This window comes from Tubulanus polymorphus, chromosome 4, assembly GCF_964204645.1.
Source record: "Tubulanus polymorphus chromosome 4, tnTubPoly1.2, whole genome shotgun sequence".
Classification (NCBI taxonomy): Eukaryota; Metazoa; Nemertea; class Palaeonemertea; order Tubulaniformes; family Tubulanidae; genus Tubulanus; species Tubulanus polymorphus.
In genome coordinates this window covers 3,574,818-3,595,239 of record NC_134028.1, presented here as the reverse complement: position 1 = coordinate 3,595,239, position 20,422 = coordinate 3,574,818, and the positions used below count along the sequence as shown (strand labels likewise).

Here is a 20,422-nt window from a genome sequence, read left to right as displayed (position 1 = left end):
ATCTGCGCGATGATTTACACTTTGTCAATTGAATTTGAAACGCGAATTAGTACTGGAAAATAGTGATCACTTACGCAATGCGGTGACTTATCCGATGACTGAGTATGACTGCACTGACTCTCTACGAGACAAGACCCATATTACATACCTGGGAAACAGCACTGGATACAGGCGACCTTTTAAAAACATTAACAAAATGTTGCTTGCGCTACTCATCATCGGCAAGGACAACAAGATGGCTTAGATTCAAATTCCCCGATTATCAAGAATAGAGTCAGGATTCCCGGGTTCGCCCCGACCTGTAGGGACTACGAACATGTCATATTTCTATCGTTCAAAAATCAAGCAGAAAAATCTCAAGAAGTCAGAGCACGAACGACTTCAGCGCAACGAGTGTTTTAACATTATTACCGCGTGAGGATTAAACGTTTTTACGCGGAACAATATCACCGTGTTACTTATATACATCACACGTTCAACAAAGAGCTTATATAGATACGAGCTGCTGCTGCTGAGGAGAAGAAGGAGGAGAGGGAACCCGTTCATTGCCGTTTATTTCAAACGCTATCATTGTCGCTGCAGGCTCGACGAAGCTGCAGCTTTGAAGTCAGCAGTGGCAGCGATGGACGGGCGTGTCAGCCGTTGACTGGTTAAACTACAGCTAACAAACATCACATACGCAACTTCAAAACCAAAACTTTTTAATCTTTGATGTGGGTTCAACTTTTAGGCGCACCTTACAGCTATTGTTATAACGACATATTCAGCATCTGATTATATTAGACAATATTTGAAAAACGCTTTTACTTTGAAATACGATATTTGAAGCGCTTTGAGTTTACGGCGTAGAAATGAATATACATCGATTATATACATTTAAATATCAGTGTCATCGGAAAAACACGAGATTCTCGCTCATTTCAAAAATTATGATTGTCGACGGATTAATCGCAAAAATAACAAACCATTGAAAATAAATTGCCGAATTATGGAAATTAATTTACGAGACAGGTGACCTGATTACGACATTTAAAACTGTCGGTGAAGTGGATTTTTATATGTTTACTTATGGGCGTAATATATTAGATAACGCAAAGTCAGTTTGGTGCAAAATTTGATTCATGCGATAAATCAGAATTTCTTATCGGCAGCACATTCCTCAATTTATATCGAACAACGTGTCACCAATTGTTTTTTCTTATTGAATGTCGATTTTTATGGGATTAATTCCAAAGTTATCGCTGCAATATAGCGTCGTAGTTCAGTTCAACAAGTTAAAAAGTATGTTACAGTTTGCTTATGGGTTGGCAAGTTCCATTTTCCATACCCAGAAAATTTTCCATACCCTTAAGTTACATATTGCCAATCATCAATACCTTCGACAAAGTGTTTTCATAAAGTTTCTAATGAAATGTGTATAAAATTAGCGAGATATTTAAGTATAAAGCCTTAAATTAAAAACAGAAGGAAAATTATACTTTGAGACTATTTTCTCATTTTCATTACCTTTTCTATAGATAAACCAAAAAAGAGCATAATTTCTTAAGTTTTTTTTAAGGAAAAATTCCCATTTTCCAAAACTTCTCAAGACTTTCCAAAACCCGCAAAAACCCTGTAATTCCTGAATATCGCTTCAAATTGAAACTATTATTTCTGACGAACTGTTTGAGAGCAGAAATCAGCTACGTATTTCTGTATATATGTTATTGGTACAGAAACAAACATTGACCACGTTGACAATGTTGACAACAGCGTGAGTGAATTCAAATATTTCAAAACTTACCGGTATAATATTTTGGTTTAGTGCTGTATCCCTGTTATGTTGTACGCTACGTTTCATAGCTCGCCGCTGATGGGCCTTCCACTTCTTACTGTTGTGATGAACAGAGCTGCCATCTCTACAAATATACGCACAACCAGAAATACATCAAAAATCCATACTATTCATAAATAGAAGAAAACTATGATCGATTAATAGTTCGAAAAATACAGCCCCGGGGTGAACGCGACGGATATCGCGCTCACGGAATATCAACTTTTTATCGTAAAAATAAAACTTTTTCTTTTCAAATTCGTCGGAGTGACCCGATCGGACTGATTCGGACGGTTTCAAAGGTCAACGCGGAGCATTGATGCAAGTCATAATACCGGGGAGGAAATGTGAATCATCTACAGTCAGTCGACTTCCGACTTCGCCGAGATCTTTTAACATCAAAAGTGAAAATCATTCAAAGGAAATGTAATACACATATCAAAGCCGATGCGCGGCGAAATGAACATCTGAACATCTGAAGAGCTGAGCTATCTTTAAAATCAACATAAATCTTTCATCCAGATATAAAATAAAAACACACGTGCCGAATATAATCATTTATATAAAGAACACTTGTTCGATCCGACTCCATTCACAATTCAAATAAAGCATTTCCTTCTCGTATAAAACGGCTGGGAATAGATTCATCGTCCGATCCAGTCAGGGTCGAGCGGGAACTTTTAAAATTCCTCTCCGCGATGATAAATAAATATCGGAAAATGCTCCTCGTTAATTTCGACATCGATCACGAAATTATTAGACTCGGTTTTGCGGGTGTGCGCTTTCCATTTAGGAATCTTTGAAGAAGCGATCGCTCTCGGAGATTGATATAAGTAAGTGTGTTAATGAATTCGCTCGGATGGATAACAAAACGCTTAATCACCCGCCAACACACGGCAGATCAAAGCACCGAAACCTCGACCACAAATTATTATTACCGCTTACTAAAAGCTGAATGAATGAGGTTTATCAGACTGAAGGCAATAAAGTATATCATTGGCAAATGAATTCTACCTACGAGAGCTTTCTCTCTTTCTTTCTCCCTCTCATTTGGCCAGTCGCCGACCGGTCGGTTACTTCAAAGACGAATAACTTATACATTACAGCAAAACAACCTGCTCATAGTATAACTAATTAACGACAGACTCTTGTAGACAATGTGGCGATGAGTCTTACACCGACTAATAAACTAATACAATAGCACCTTCAACGCAAACCAATAAAACCCTTATATAACCCAATAAAACATTTATACCTGAAGAGAATGCGACTTCAAAGGGTTTTATGTTTTAAACAAAAACAAGCAAAAATTATTATTCTAATGTCAGGTATCTGGTTCCATCAAGGACTCCCTACAACTTATAAACCTCAACACAAATATCATCATTTCATAATCTTGTATAAGTGGAGGTTTCTTTCCGAGACTTAATCAGATTTTTCCGACAAAAAAAACTGATCTCAAAAACACAGTAGACAAACTGATTAATGAACCTGATCAATGAGAAAATCAACACCTTAAAAACAAGTTTTCCGAAATTCACCATCAAGCAATTGAACTTCTGCGGTGGACGTCAAAAAGAACTTCACGATGAAAGCCAGTCTTAAACTTTTTCCAAGTTAAGAGAAAAATTCTCAAAATCGATCACAATTGATTAATAAAAAAAACCCTGGCGGCAGCGATATATAACCATCACCCGACACTCACCTCTCGATATAGATCAGTCTGATAATTGAAACGCTTAAGAAGATAGAAAAAAGTCGCCTCCTCACACGGATGTGACTAAGCGCCGTCTTCCCGCCATCAGCGTGTGACCAGAAGTATTATAATTACCATCATAGTCGGTGTAATAATAGTCGTCGCGACTAGTGGCGCCCTCGTGCGTCAGTCGATTGTTGCCTATTAAGCCGGCTTTTATTCGCGTAAAGTTGCGACATTGTCTTTGAAGCGACGCGTTTGAAGTCGTCGAGCGTCCGAAGCTGTGACAGCGCGTCGCCCGAACGTCGCATCTTCAACCGTCGTTTGATGTCGAGCCGCAATTATCATTAACACAGCCGCGTATATGACGAAACCATCGACGCGCGCGCGACGTTTCAACGTTAAGCGCCGTGAAACTGTTGCCATTGTCAAATCACCCCGGTCTCTTCCGTTCCCCCCTTTGTCGCGGTCGGTCAAAGGACTTCGCGAGCTCGTCAACGCGCGCCATCGGAACCCCTCCTTCCCGTCGACCGACCCTCCGTCCCTCGGGACGAATCCGTTTCGAGGGTTCGTCTGATGTCGTCCGTTATTGTTTTACGCCGGCTAATACAACCAATCAAAGCTGGACGGCTTAATTGGACGTCGTTCGGTCTCAAACATGATGAAAGCTAACAGAATATACAAAGCAAATACGAAATTCACTGTGATCTTGAAAGCGATGTTCTCGGGCAAAAAATCCGATCTTTTTATAATTCCTAATCGTGTATCTCAAATTATCCTTTAAAAGCAACGCACTGGCAATAACTATGGAGTCGTTCTTTGATGTGTTTGGCTTTGAACGCGGAGAGCAGAAGACTTTTACCCGGCTCATCGGATCATTCTTTAAGCGAATTGCGCGCGCGCGCGTCAGAGACGAGAAACCCCAGAATTCCCGACTTCAAACGATTTCGCCCGCGCCCCTCGGTAGAAACAAACAAAAACATCGATTGTCAAACGTACGGCTTCGTTTCTAGAATATTTCAGTACATGCAGCTATACACGTGACTAATATACGTATCGCACTCGGCGAACTGTCGAAAACGATATTAGAAACCCGGTAAAAATTTCAAGAAATTAGTATCAACCGCCTTGCGCTCATTATCATACCAGCACCATCGACACGCAACGTCACATAGCCAATGATAGTGGGTGGTGACAAACTCTCGCAGGCAAGATGGAGGGAAAGACAGTCGAACACCTCGAGGAAAACCGGCCGAAACTATCGACCAAACACGCGCCGGGGTAAGTAGAATATACTTATCTATTAGTTATCGACGCGGGTACGGGTTGGTGAAAGATTCACGCCGGTGAAATTCGGGTAACACGACAAAAAACGGACGACACAGTACGAGATATGTTAATGGTAGCCCTTACCTGCTACATGTACACATGTGGTATCGCTGTGGCGTGTAGTCACCGGTGGCGGCGGTTCGGATACCGGCTATACGGGCCACGTATGATCCTGATGATAATCCGATCATATAAGTCGCGTATGATGTTAATAATATCGTCGGCGTCGACTAATTATCGGTCCCCGAACGTATTCAATTCTCGGCGCGCAACTTCAAAGTAAACTTACGCTTCATACGTCACACGCTAACACTCCGCAGTCTTATTACCAATTCTCAAACGACGACGACGACTCTCTCTCTCTCTTCTTCCTTTCTCTACGAACGATTGTTCTTCTTCGGTCCGACGATGATAACGTATGAACTATGCAAAATTATTTTCGCCGGCACTTGAGCAATATTTTCAACACTAGAAACGCTTTGATCGTCGCAGCCAATCGCGCGGCGTCGTCGTCGTCGTTTCGCCAGTCTCTCTGTAGTGTCGTTACTGATCTCGCGGCGCTGTAGACTTCAAAGACCGTCAAAGCCTGTACACTTTTAATAGATTAAAGGCTGCAGGGAGTAATTGCATTCGCCATCAATGTTGCCCCAGCCAGAGACGAAGACGGCCATTAGGGGGTCGTAACAATCGCGAGGGCTCGTCGTATACGCCTAAACCATCTCAGAATACTCGACGACGAGGTTGGCAAACCGACAACTCGGCTCAAATATATCTTACACACCATCACAATTAATAAACCAATCACAGGCTGAGTTGGTGCTAGTGTCACCAATGATACACGTAGATAATGTACATCCTTATCATCGCTTAACGCCGGCTATAATTTCATCGGATTCTAGAAATCATCGTTTCATCATAATCAGCATCTCTTAACAACGACCTTTTCATCATTTTTCATCACCATTTCCTCTTTATCCCTCAATGGAAGAATTAACTGACTGGACGTCACAACAAGACTTACTGTAAAAACAGTTTCTATGAAGTAGTATTTGTCCTTTTGACGAAGAAACAAAGACCGTTTGATAAGACAATTGTTTCTGCTGCACAATGATACAACCGTAAAAGGATTTCTCCATATATTCACTTCCAAAAACGCATAAAACTCAGAAACCTAATACTTTCTGTTAAAAGCACGTTAAAATCATTACAATGACAAGACTATAATAGTTTATCCAATAAATCAAGGGATGCTGCAAGCAGTACACATAACCACTGGCGATGAGAGAATTTGAGATCTTCCATCATTTACGGAACATCAAGGCGAAAACAAAAAATGTAAATACAAAGTAACAAAGACATGTTTACTGAGTTTAATATATCAAAGTAACCGGGTTCGCTAAAAACCGAAGGCAGTAATTTAATCCGAATCCAAACTTTTGGGCGGTTCATTAAAACAAATTACCGCTGCAGGAAATTAGTCTCTTTACCGGCAACTTTCCAGCTTTGATGAGGCCAATTCTCGATTGCGCGCCGTCATCCAACAGAATTTTTGATGTGCGCGGCTACACAAGAAAGACATCGTCGTCGCTTTAGGAATTATTACGCCGACAATAGCGAACTTTACATTCGAAATTCATGACGAGGAAAACGACGAAGCAAATACAGCGTTAAACGTCGTCGTCGCCATCGATGTGGCCCCGCAGACTCACAGAGAGAGAGAGAACACACGTGTACCTGTACTGTGTACGTAACGTGTACACACACACACACACACACACACGCACGTATTAATGCTTTCGCCCTTGGGACGAATAATACGACAAAGAGGATCTAAAACTTCAAACGATTGACAACGAGCTGCGAGAGGAACGAGGGACGACGTCGAGGTGATACGCGGCACATCAAAGCGTGCGACGAATTATCAATGATTTTGTAAACGACGTCGGTCGCATTAACTATCGATCGACTTCGACAGAGCAGACGGACCGGACCGATCGAGCAGACGGACGGAGCAGACGAACCGGACTGACTTAGCAGACAGATAGACTGAGCACACGGCCCGAGCAGACGGACTGGACGGACTGACTGAGAAGACAGACTGGACGGACCGACTGAGCAGACGAACCCGACTGACCAAACAGATGGACCGGGCTGACTGAGCAGACAGACCAAGCAGACAGACCGAGCAGACGGACCGGACCGACTGTGCAGATGACCCATCCAGCAGACGCACCTGTGATATCACAGTTCCACGTGTTAATGATCAGGGTGACCACTTTAATTTGACATGCTCCCCCCTCTATTCCCCGACATGTACATTGTTTTCCCTGACTTTATCTGCTTTGTAAAAACTTAAAATACTTAAGATACTTAAGGCATAGACAGAAACTGCTTGATTTTACACTCAATGTGGCAATCTCAACAAATTTCTTTGACTTTTTCCTGATTTTAATAAGACATAAATCGAAAGGGGTTGGGTGGGGAAACCTGCTACTGTGGCAATCAAGGACTCCACTCAATGGCAAGTGAGGATCCACCAGGCATGGCTAATAGTTACTCAAAAGTCTTGCACACTTCAAATTCTTCAACATTTTAGTCGAAATCGAATGAACTTTTCTAGTATGAATCATGAAAACTAAAGTAATCACTGAGTAGAATACACATGAAGTAATATTTGAAGGGTCCGGTGATAATGTACGGATTCACAATCCTAAAAACCTAATGCAAAGTTGATAGATAATGAACTCATTTTGATGACGTCACGTCAGCTTGCTGATGATAGAAAAAGCCGAATTGGAAATATTTACTGTGACTCCAGCTTTCAAACCAATCATTCATGCTTAACTGATTACTATAAATCACTACCAAATCTATTGAAGTCGAATGTCATAAAAAAATCCGACTAAACTAATTCAATAATCTGGTCAGAAGTCATGTTCATTGCTCGCTATTAAACATGCTCGAATTTCTCAAAAGATTTTCCAAGCCACAAATTTTAAATATTCATCAACTCAACGAAAAACAGGATTAGCGAACGTGAAACTGATTTTTAAGTTAAATCAACGTCATAAATTATTTGAGTAAACATTAAACAACCGTATAGCCAGGAGCCATCGTACGCTGTACAGTGGCTCCATCGTGTGTTCAATTGTGGTACTATAAGTTGTAAACTAGTTTCCGTAGACATACAACTTTTAAGTAGCGTTCAATTCGAAGCTATTATTCATTATACTACGACCTGAGGCGCTTACCTATATGAGAAATAGTTCTAAAAGGGACGACATCAGAGCGCATGAGCTAAAATCTAAAGAAAATGCTTGTTTCTCTGAATCTTATTCATGTGTGCGCTTTAATTCTTGAATTCTCTGAAATTGAGCTATTTTTGGGACGTATTAAGATTTCAATACTGATTTGATCTATCCGACTGCCGCGCTATCTCTACCTTCATCATCAACCTGGCCGCCGTTTTAAACACGTGAACATAGCAGCAGTGGATCCGTGCAACATCATCAACAACACCACGCAAATTGCTGCAGCAATAGCAGCAGCAGCAGCAGCAGCAGCGTGCATCTCTCGCTGTACAGCTGGTACAGATCAAACCCCGAGCAACAATCAAAGGGTACCGCTATCAACTGTACATTGACATATCAGCTCGGTTATAGAACCCTATACCGTTAATCTAGTAGCACCCCTACTGTCATCGGGTTATAGAACCCTATACCGTTTATCTACCAGGACCCCTACTGTCATTGCATCGTTTCATGTCCCCGCTATATACACAGTACTAAACCCTTCACATAATCCTAAAACTTCTTATCGTTTTTTTCATTAAGACGCCGGTTGTTCTCGACTGTTTTGACTCGGATTTATAAACAAGAAATTCTATACGCTTTGTTTTTCTCCCGCAACCTTTTAGCTACGGCTAGACGTGAATTCAGAACCAAACCCGGGGTTCGATGTCTGAACCGCTCTCGAACAGCGGTTCTTCTACTTGACCATTTCTAAATCCTTCTCTCAGACGGTTTTTCGTACATTTGACTCGCGAGGAAAGAGTAATACTAACTGGCTCTCAATCGTGGAATAGGTACTGTTGAACTCTACCAGCGCGGGTTATGTCTATATTCTATTTATCGGAATCTCTTCACGGTCGGCAACAGAACCCGAAAGCAAACAACCTTGGACTCCGCGCATTCTTACAGATAACGATTGATAATACCATCCAGCTCGCCTCGGTACACGTAGATAGGATGGGAGATTGAACGAGAGGAATTCCCATTGATCATTCATATACACAGCTGTATATGACCAACTGACCAACATACTTTATCATAACAGAAATAGGCCGCTCGATCCCGACAACATAGTTCCTTCGAAATAGCGAAACCACCGTTTCACCCGTCGGATATACCACCGTTTCACCTGTCGGATATATCGGACATTTTCTATAGAACGCATTCCATCTATTCGTGGAAGTCTCGGGAGAAGTCTCCGGCGGGATCTACCCCCCCGACGTCGACAAAAAGTTATTGGACACGATCGTCGCGAGTAGAAAGAACAATAATCCGCCCTTCGGCGAAATACCCGTCGTTAGTACCCGGTTCTTTCAACTCAAAGACTTAATACGTTAATAGGGTCTTGTACCGCCACACGGCAAATATAGAGCCAGTTCCACATATCAAAGACACGGGCGAAGACGCGGCAAAGACTTTGAATGCCAGGATGGCGAACGGCGCGTATATTTACAACTTTCAACTTCGGCATAACTGCAAGAAAGAGAGAGAGAGAGAAAAGAGAAGATGGCTAATTTCGCGGCGCGCTCTCATCGAAATGCGTCAGGGATTCAATTGGCAAAGATAAAGGAAGATGAAAGCAGTTTATCCTAATCAAAGACTTGTGACAACAAAGCACACGAGTTGCTTTCATATTCTCTTTGTAGCGTCTGTGCCTGCGTCGGAGCCGACATCGCACAACCGACGCTCATTGAAGAAACTGTTCACAGCGCCGACGACGACGGTCCCCGTGTTTCTCTCTGTTGTTGTTGTGTACGCGACTTCACGGAAACAGTGAAATTGACATGATCGCCGAATTGCTGTATTATCATTATCAAACGAGCACCGTTACTGCCGCCGCCGCTGCCTTGTTTCACAAAGCGTGGCGTGTTCACTACGAGAAATTATCGAAAGGATATGAATTACAATTTTCGCTTTGATGTTCTTAGCGCTTCTTTGAACGATATTGATGGGGGTTCCGTGTACACAAGCGCTCGTTCTTTAGTAAAGCGTATCACTAATCTAGCTCGTTATAGTCTAATGAATTGACACTGATCTCTCTCTCTCACTCACAACGTGACGAGTCTTCCTCCAAATCTTCCTCCGTCGATAAAAAACCTTCACTTTCCCGAACGCTTTTACAGTTTCTGAAGATCAAACATTCATTCAATATTCTCGCAGAATATAGACATCTTGATGCCCTTCAAAAACTATTTTCTCTCTAACAGGGCGGCTATTCTCATTTTGACTTGCTTTTTCCCTGATATGCTAGTTGTTCTCCCCGACTTGATCCAGTAAGAATCCCATCAATTAAAACAGTCACAATACGCTAGACATAGATCTAGCAATCTCAACAAATTTCCCCAATTTTTTAAGCTTTTTACAAAATTCAGGGACTATCCCCTGAATTTTTTAAGAGAAAAAAATTCCCTGACTTCACCCAGATTTCCTAGTAAGTGGCCTCCCGTCTTATCCAACCCGAAGGTTTAAAAGTTCGTAGCAGTCAGACAGCAGTTTAAAAGTCAACACTTTTCCGCACTTTTGAAAGTCAACCCAGCATCTGATTACAAAGACAAGTTCCTGGCATTTTCCTTCATGATCAAACCGTCGGGTAATCGAGCTATCCAAAAATTCTTACTATCAGTTAGCTCTTTTCCGAATCATCACAAACGCTGCCCTCGGTCGTACATATATTTTGCTGGAAAAAGTATTGAAAGAGATTTGCATTTTATATGTCAAAGCGATCTCATTAAAACCCTCAACTCGTGTTACCCGCAATTATATGCGTTACATACGCTACACGTAGAAAATGGCTTGAAATGCCCCGATCCGCGCCGCACCGCGTATAATACACAGGCCCGGTGAAAGGGCGCGGAAGAAACTTTGATCTCCGCGCGCCGCTATTCAATAACGCGGCTCCATTCAACGCACCAAAACAACCGTACACAATAACCCTTACTATAGATTCATGCTCTCACGGGGCACACATCCGCACAGCTTTGTTTGCCTGACACTACGCCGCATTTAATAGGGTGAAATATTATACTTGATGACCTGTACTAAAATATAGGCGGCCATAATGTGCACACGGTAAACTAATTGCCTATGGTTCATATACATGCCTGCTTGCCTGCCTGTCATATTTCGACTATTAATTTTACCTGACTTAAACTCAATTACAAAGTTTCAGAATTCAAAACGTAAAAAACATCCAAGACAATAAAAATATCTAGAGAATTAATTCAAAGACGTGGTTTAAAAATCATCACAATGTAAACTGACTATCTCATTGATGTGACTTCCTCATTGACTCCGTTTGTAGCTGTTTTCAGCACCAATGACGCAATCAGACATCAAAAATAAGTGATCAAACCGAAAATGAACCAGGAATCATTCAGAATTTGAGATTTCTAGTAGTAATTCATGAAAGATTTTTAAAGAATTCGAAAAAATTCTAGTAGTAGTTCTTAAAAAAAAGAGAATGAAACTATCCTCGAATAGTAAAGGTAGCCGGGAGTGGATCTATCACAGGGAAGAAATGTCATTTTTAAGGAACTTTTACGAGAGAAGAACCACTGCATTTTAAGGAAGGGGTAAAACGATTGAATCTATCAGCATTGGTTATTAGATTGATGAGTGTATGTACTCAGACAGCCATTAGCCGTCGTACGATTGTTATCTTCAAACGGATTTGTACGTAGCGTTCGATGAAAGAACAAAAAACCCTTCCACGTCGCCGGGTTTCAACGTATTCAGACGCGGCTCGTTCGAAACAACCGACGACGTTAAAGTGCTTTTGAAATCGCGACCACGCAGTTTCCGTCATCAGTCGGCTTACGAAACATCAAAGCCGTAATGTGTATAATTAAAGCTATCTTACCATGCTAATTGATTTTAATCTGGCTTTAACATTCTAACACGGCATCCACTTCAAAAAGATGCTTAAAAACCGTTTTTCGAGATGACACAAACGCTCAGACGACGACGACGACGAACGTTTACGCGCTGCGTTCAATCGCCGGCTTCCTCGGAACGTCGTCAGATCTCCGTGAGAACTTCAAAGACGCGCGCGTTCAAAACGAGAGAAAACATCTTAAAACAACTACGATCGTTTGAAAGTTGTCGAGAGACCCCTCGAAAATAAACGTCAAAAGTACGACGCCCCGACGACGATCAACAGGTGGCGCTACTAGCCGCTATCTACTCCGTCGCACGAGAGGAAACTACGCTTCGAGCCCTGCAGTCGTTTAATAACCATCAAAAGATGATGACACAAACTTCAAACAGCGAACTGATTAAGCCCGGTCTGTGATAAATCGCGTGCATAATAACCACGTCCTTTTATGTATGAGAGAAATGAAATTCGACACTAAGTCGAGAATTGAGGCTGTAATTAAACATGAAATTAGGCCCGCGATGAGTGAACCGTACTGTTACCGAATTATTAGCTGCGGGGAAAAAATTGATTTCAATAAGTCTATAACAATACATTTAAACAGTGATCAACTACGCCTTTACAATGTGTGGCTAATGGAGCAATGCGATATTTCTCTAGGTAAGGTCGGAATCTGTCATTCTCGTCTAGTAGGGGGGAAAAATGGAGCACGCAATCCACCTAAGTGTCTGGAAAAATCTGGACCAAAAATTTCAGCGCGATTGAGATGCCTCTAAAAATACATCGAGCAGGCTTAGTTTATCAGAAAATAAAAGGAGAATCCCAGACCCTCTGTCTGACTAATCATCAATACTAAGATGTTCCTTTATTGTCCTCAGCTGTCATTGAATGTAGGCTGCTGATGCTGGTCGATCTCAAATCACTAGCGACATCTCTACCGAGTTGACGACATCAGCACCGGAGACACATATCTGCCATCTTACAGAATCACGGCATATTACTCCAGCTTCTCGGATTGAAGAAAGAGACGCCACGTCCTCCGACGGATCACACGACACTTCCTCCGACAGATCGCACACGCCTCACGTACAATACGATCAAATACATGTAGCCGCATTTATTCATCTTAATACCAGAAATACAGACACAGATAACAACTGAGAAAAACAGTCCGGTGAATATTCTACCCCTGACAAACCATCATACCAAACTAATGTCATGTTTGTCCGCTGAGAATGCAGCCTCCCTATTATATATTGTCTTAGAACCGGGTTCATGGTGTCCATGATCAGGTTCTCTCATTTAATGACTTTCGTGGACTTTTTCGACTCGAATTCAAGGACTCGTATGTAATCGTGTACTGTCGTGGGCGGTATGTAAGGTTGACTGTATTCTTAACAGAGGAACGTTTCTTGTTTTGAAAGTTATCATACTTACACACTACTATCCGTCAGTGACATGGTTTCATCGGTGAGGGCATCACTGGATAGACTCTGTAGTTCGCTGTCCTGAGCAGAAACTGGAGCGTACGACACGTGATAAGGATTGGGTACCCGCCCTGACCCACTGCCATACGTCCTGAAATATACAGAATCATCATTCAATTATATCATTATGATTATTAGTACGTGATTAAGGGGCCGATGAACTGTTAACTGCAATGGAATAGGGACATAAATAATATGGGTTGCAAGGTTCTTACAGATGATGGAATCCAAAATTCATTGATTATCCTCGGTGAGGACGGTTTCTTATGAATAGGTTCCTGCCGATCATTACCAGCAAGAACAACAAGACACACAAAATTCAAATTCTGTGAACTTTGTCAAAGAAGTCAGGAATTCCTGATTCTCCATGCAGGGAAAAATCAACCAAAGATTCCATTGTAAGAACCGCGGGCCCCCGGGGCTGAGGTATCTAGTTTCTCAGTTCAGTCTGCAAATATATCGCGATCTAAAAACCCGTATACAAAACAGTTCTACGTTGAAAAGTCAACGATTGATTTGTCGGCGAATTCGGAATTATATTCGATCGTCGAAGTGAAAACCTCATTCTAATGATATACAATTGAAACGGTAAATCGATTTATAATGATTTATCGAGCCGCGAGAAAATTAATGCATTCAAACAGCGCACAAAACGACCGAGCGCGACCCGCGACCCCGCCAGTGTTTTTTATTACCGCGACCCTGCAATTTTTTTCTAGCATTTAATACACGACGATTATTCTAGTTTGCGCGCTATGCGTCGTCTGACCCATTTGAGTCGATATATCTCTTGTGCCGCGTAAAGAAAGGCCGTACCCGCGCATAATTCAGCCCGTTCTTTAGCGGCGAGCTTTTTCGCCCGAAGGATGTTTCTCCTTTTATGCGCAAACACAATAGATAAAAGCGCACACGGATTTCGCAGGAACAACATAAAACCGCGCCGGTGTGCACACACGCGAAAGCAAACGCAGATCACGATAATCTTAGCCTCCGAGACGATTCATTTTCATACCACTAATATTAGAGATCGATGCCACTAGTTGAATGTAGTGGCAGTAAATATCTTGAATTTCGTTTTTAAAAACAAAATCACCCACACCCAAGGTTCGTAGAGGTCACAAAATCTTAAAGTCTATTTCCCCGGACCCCGGACCAAATATTCTCCCATTAAATCATGAGATATAAGAGGCTGTTACTTCTAACGAGGTTCAATCTTTGCGCCACTTGTCACCAGCGAGAAAAACCAGACACCAAAAAAATTCAAATTCCCTGATTTTCACGAAAAGAGTCGAAATTCCCCGATTTTCAGGGAAAATGAACTGGCATCACATGATTATGAAAGAACCCTGTCACTGATTGACCTATAAGAACTTAAACCAGGTCGGTTATCAAAACGTGGAGGCAGCATTTCTACATCAACCGGTCAATGTTTAACTTGTCATTCGTCCCCAGCACCTTAATTGGTGATCCGTATTTAGATTTCAAGGTACCCATCGAATCATCCTTTAATCTCGTGCGGGTAAAGATTCTACGAACATTCGTTCGCATCGATTGTTTCTTTTAAACAACAGTTTTACCGCATTACGACGGACGGTGATCAACTAAAATCAGAGAGACTCAATTTCATATTACAACTTCATGTCTTCAGAACCGCCGCAAACTTTTTGATCTCTAATGGTATCGCGAACTGGATACCGAGTACCGTTACCGCTGACTGCCACGGATACCGAGTACCGTTACCGCTGAATGCCACGGATACCGAGTACCGTTACCACTGACTGCCACGGATACCGAGTACCGTTACCGCTGACTGCCACGGATACCGAGTACCGTTACCGCTGACTGCCACGGATACCGAGTACCGTTACCGCTGACTGCCACGGATACCAACTACCGTTACCGCTGACTGCCACCGATACTGAGTACCGCTACCACTGACTGCCACGGATACCGAGTACCGTTACCGCTGACTGCCACGGATACCGAGTACCGTTACCACTGACTGCCACGGATACCGAGTACCGTTACCGCTGACTGCCACGGATACTGGATACAGTTACCGCTGACTGCCACGGACTTCTTCATCCGCGGCGCGTATAAACATCTTCTAAACCATAAACTAACGCCGAATGACTAAAACTAAAACTGCTCCCCTTCGCTTCACCCAACCGAATCCCTACGTAACAAGCTTGATATTATCATGTAGGTCGGTTGGCCTTGTCTCAGATAGGGGAGAGGCAATAATAAAACCAGTGGCTGCTGCTGCTGCTGCTGCTTCCTATATACACTAGATACTATAAAGTGCTGCTGCAGGTTCACCTGCATCCACCGAACAGTGTGAGAACACTGAACTTACTATATTACATAGTGCTGCGTTACAGCAGTTCTGGGAATAAACCCAGAAAACCTGGACTGCCTCGACCCAGATCTATCCCCTGATAAACTTTATAGAGACGCAAATCGCTGGGCTGCACCGCTAGAACTAGAGATCAAATACACACAATGCATCATCTATGATGGCGATGATGGCAATTATGCGGGGACTTCAAAGGGAACAATACGTAGCATCTAAATCCTTAAGGTTATAATCGCGAATTGAGGAATAATTAATTTATTACAGAGAGAAACATTTCAATTAAAATATACCGTTCATACTAACGATGCTTTACACCGGTTTGCAGCGCAAATATATAATGCATTCAATTTGTTTTATGATACGTAGCAACGAGATAAGGTTTTCAAACTAAACGGTCATAAAACAATATATCCTAATATTCGAGCTAAGTTTGCTTCATATGTTTATTGGACCCAATAAATATGAGAGAACTAAGGATCTGAATGTCTAGCTGCACCGGACGAACTCTATATAATACCCTCTCCTTCCACTGACCATAAAAGTTGACTCACCATCCTGCGTGTGACAAAAGGAAGCCACACTTCTACTGACAATTCAGCTGCTGTTCGAATGATAATCATTCTCATGGGGCCTAGGTTTCTTCAGCGGCATGTGGGCAACGACGAAAAAACCCGATAAAACTGCATCTCCTATTCGCTGAGATGAGGGGTAAGATAGGATTCAAAACAAACAGAACCCGATCCTCTGGTGTCCGTGTTCATTTCAAAGAATAAACATGAAATATGGCTGCGATCTCCGCCGAGCGAATGTGAAACCCGTGTGACAACCTCTCACAATCAGAGGGTAATCGGAGATCGGAGGGTAATATTAATCGCGTATAACTGCCGTTTCAGAGACCTCCTCGTATATTGTTAATTCATATCTGAGAAAAACTGAACTTCACTCGAGAAACCGAAGAGTATCACCTGATCTTTAAGATCAACATTTTCATAAGGGAGGGTACTGGCGACTTACAATTCTTACCTTCTTCATTATCTCTTAAGTTAAGAAGTTAATAACCCTTTCAGTGCATCTACACTGTGTATGAATCGGTGATGGATTTTGCTAGTACACCGCACTGCGGTGTATTGGTGTAAATAGTAATTAGTTTTTATCTATTGAAAGACAGCAGTGCCTGTCAAACAGTGAAATATTAGTAACTAACGATACACCGCACCACGGTGTAGACGTACTATAGTGGTACACCCATTATTCAACACACTAGGGTGAAATTTTTCAAAATTTTCTAATTATCTCCAGCACGATAGGGTATTGATTAATCAGCACTGAAAGGGTTAAAACTAGAAAATTGTCAGGCGAGGGACCCAAGAAATCCCTCAGTCAGCTGTAAGTTTTGTTAGGGTTTAAGTTTGGTAGGGTTTAGGGATATAAACGACGCTGATTCTCAGCCGAGTTCCTGACGATAACGATACTCACCCGGGTAACAGTACATCCGGTTTACGCGGACTCAGTTCGGCTCTCATGAACCGCGTAGCGTGTAACGTCCGACTGGTCAACGGCGCCGTCACTTTCGACGCCGTGATATCCTCGTGTTGTAACTCGGAATCCTCGTGAACGGTCGGCAATATTCCGGACGTCGGCCGCGCCGAATTCGACCCGCTGTTCGAACTATTCGTCGTACTAGTCTTCGGACTCTCGCCGCCCGTCTGAACGTATTGCACGTAATTATCCGATTTCAAAAACGACGGATACAACGAATTACGCATGGTCGTCTCGACCTCGACCTGCGCGTCGTCGAATATCGTCTGATCGAGGTGATCTTTTTTCGTCACTTTCTCGACGATGACGCGTTTTGTTTCCGGTTGTATATTAATCCCGCCGTCGCCTTTGATGTAGTTTTTGTAGATGATTTTGATTAGCTGATAGATCTTCTGAGCGTCCGACGCGGGCACGTTGTTCTTAAATCCCTGACACGCAAACCAGAAGTCGAGCGGCGTCGCGCAGCTGTCCTGAGCGAGAAACTCCTTGAACAGTTTCACGCCTTCGCTATCCTCGAGCAGGAAATTCATATTCTCGGCCCATTTCAGATAGCTCGGCGTGCTGCTTTCCGTGAACGGCGGCGAATTGGAAACGCTACCCTCCGGTTCGAAGCCTAACGGCGCCTCGTCGTCCCCGTAAGCTCCGTGCGTACATCCTTTCAGATTCGACTGGCGCGGAGTCGCCGCCGGCGAGTGAATTATCTCCTTTTGTTTCGTCGAACCGCGACTGGACCCGCGACTTTTCAGCGAGCCGTAACTGCGAGTCGAGTTGCCCGAGTTACACGTGCTGTCGTTCTCCTCGCCCGGCACCGGCGGGCGCGGCGCGTCCTCGGTGAAATTACCGCCGCCGCCCGAGTCGGTCAGGTACGGTTGAACCTCAAGACTCATCTCGAGGCCGAATTATGCGCGCGCGAAACACGAATTAAACGCTTGCTTCTTGTTCGTCGGATTATCTGAGAATTGACGACGATGGATCGTACGACCATCCCTTCCTGTTCACTGAAATATTCAATAGAAAAACAAAATTGATTCTCAGGAACGTGAAGTAGTGAAGATGCCAAGATGTTCAGAGCATGAATAAAATACGAAATGTCAAACATACACGACATTGGATGACAATAGAAAACTGATTCTCCGTTTAAAGATATCAGCATTTCAAACAGAAACTTGACAATAAAACTACTTAAAAACAAGAGGGGCTCTCAGTTTCTCAAAAGTTGGTTAGAGTTAACCAGTAGATAAAAGCCATAGTGACAATTGACATTGCATTGTTACCATGGTATTTGTCCACCAGTTAACTGTAACCAACTTTTGAGCAACTCGCCTAAGAATGACAAATCACCAGTTAGGCATTCGAAGGCTATTGCGATATTTTTTCGAAAAATCGCTCGTTATCCTATAAGAAAGGTCCACGACAGGACTTATTTTCAAAGTTTATCTTATAACTGACTTTCAACGAAACCTACTTTACCGATAGCCTATACATGTAAATATATTGAAACGATGTATAATCCAAACTTCTGAAAATATCATCAAACTCGACGCGCGCTCGCGAGCTCCGCGGTTAAACAAGTTGCTTTTAAACAGTTTACTTCATTTTTCCCTCTGATGTCAAACGCGAGTGGTACTTTCTCCGATAAAAAGCGCTTTTAAGCAAAAGAGCAAAAGCAATTTCCCAGTCGCGGATCAAACTCGAATACAAGTTAAAAGTACGGTAGCTCCATAATACATCGAAATCATAACAAGAACAAAGTTCGGCGGCGAGAAATTGCGCCGCAGCGCGAGACAGCGATATCCTCGCAGCAGCGCGAGCGCTCGAAATGATGACAACAAGTAACGTTTATGATCCTTCAAGATGAAAAATGAATTAAGTAGCTCGCTAGACTGGCTGTTAACTTCTAAAGAGACCCTAAGATCGTTTGTCAAAGGTTAAGCATGCCGAGCTCTTGCATCTATCAGAAAATCAAAGGCAAACGAAAATATATACCAACCAGGGTAAAGTGCATAATTGGCAAAGCCACCCAGATCCGATTTATGTCAAAACATCAAAGCAAGTGCCAGATAGGCATAACATATTTCTAAGCCTGTAAATACAAACCTTAAGGGGAGATCATTTGGGACAAGACGATAGCCTACAACGTTTTTATCTAGTACTTTGTCTCTTGGGTACGAGTAATCGCTCAACTCATTTTTATGCGAAGATTTTAGACATTTTTATATGCACAGCACGCGGGCTAGTTTTAAGGGCAAATTGATAAAAGTAACGTAATAGCAATAGCGCATACCAAACTAGAACTGACCTTATAAGACGAAGTGTTTTTATTACGCCACATCGCAATTACTTATAAAGTGCAGGCAACATAAAAGCAATTTAAACAGTAACACAGGAAGTCATAAATGAAATAAGATTGTAGATAGCCATTTGAACTTCAAAGTACAACCACCATTAATAATTACAAAAACACATTATTCGATGCCTAAAGCGGATTTCGACTTGTATTGTTCCGGGAAGAATTTACATTCAATGTACTGCATATTTGTAAACAACTGGAGCCCTATTTCAATAGCAGCCGTTCGCGAAACGAGGAAAAATTGATGTGAATGAATTAAAAACAGACATTTTCTAACGATCCGACAATAATTCAATCTAAGCTTTATACGGATTCTGGGCCCACGACAGAACTCCTCAATTCTAATTTTAGGTTTGTGTCAACGTTTAATGCATTATTGATTCTGTAAAGGTTCCCGATTTCTGATAACGACAAGGCAACATAAAACTTAAATGTTACCTATGATAACAAAATCCACCACAAAAGTACATCGCAGTATCGTAAGACATTAAGATAATAGGCCTACTGGTTATAAGTTGAGTTTTATGGCTTATGCTGTGGTGCTAGGATGAGCCTGCTTTACTTATCATAAACAAGGCCCACTTGGTCTAGGCCTATCTGTAATACTGGTATAATGAGTGGTAGACCAACTATCCTAATTTGAGCAAAACCGATCATCTTTATAAGAGCATCTTTGTATTTCTTCTTA

General features: G+C 42.3%; 1 protein-coding gene across 2 annotated transcripts in view; it reads right to left on the bottom strand.

The window, feature by feature from the left end:
- LOC141903355 (axin-1-like) overlaps nt 1-20,422 on the bottom strand; it is a 35,336-nt gene that overhangs the window by 13,416 nt on the left and 1,498 nt on the right. For both annotated transcript variants that reach the window (XM_074791461.1, XM_074791460.1), the window contains exons 2-4: nt 17,322-18,382; nt 13,440-13,580; nt 1,784-1,898 (exon numbers count right to left, since the gene is read on the bottom strand). In XM_074791461.1, the coding sequence (XP_074647562.1) occupies nt 1,784-1,898; nt 13,440-13,580; nt 17,322-18,271 (1,206 nt within the window). In that variant the 5' untranslated portion in view covers nt 18,272-18,382. The remainder of the gene's footprint in view (nt 1-1,783; nt 1,899-13,439; nt 13,581-17,321; nt 18,383-20,422) is intronic.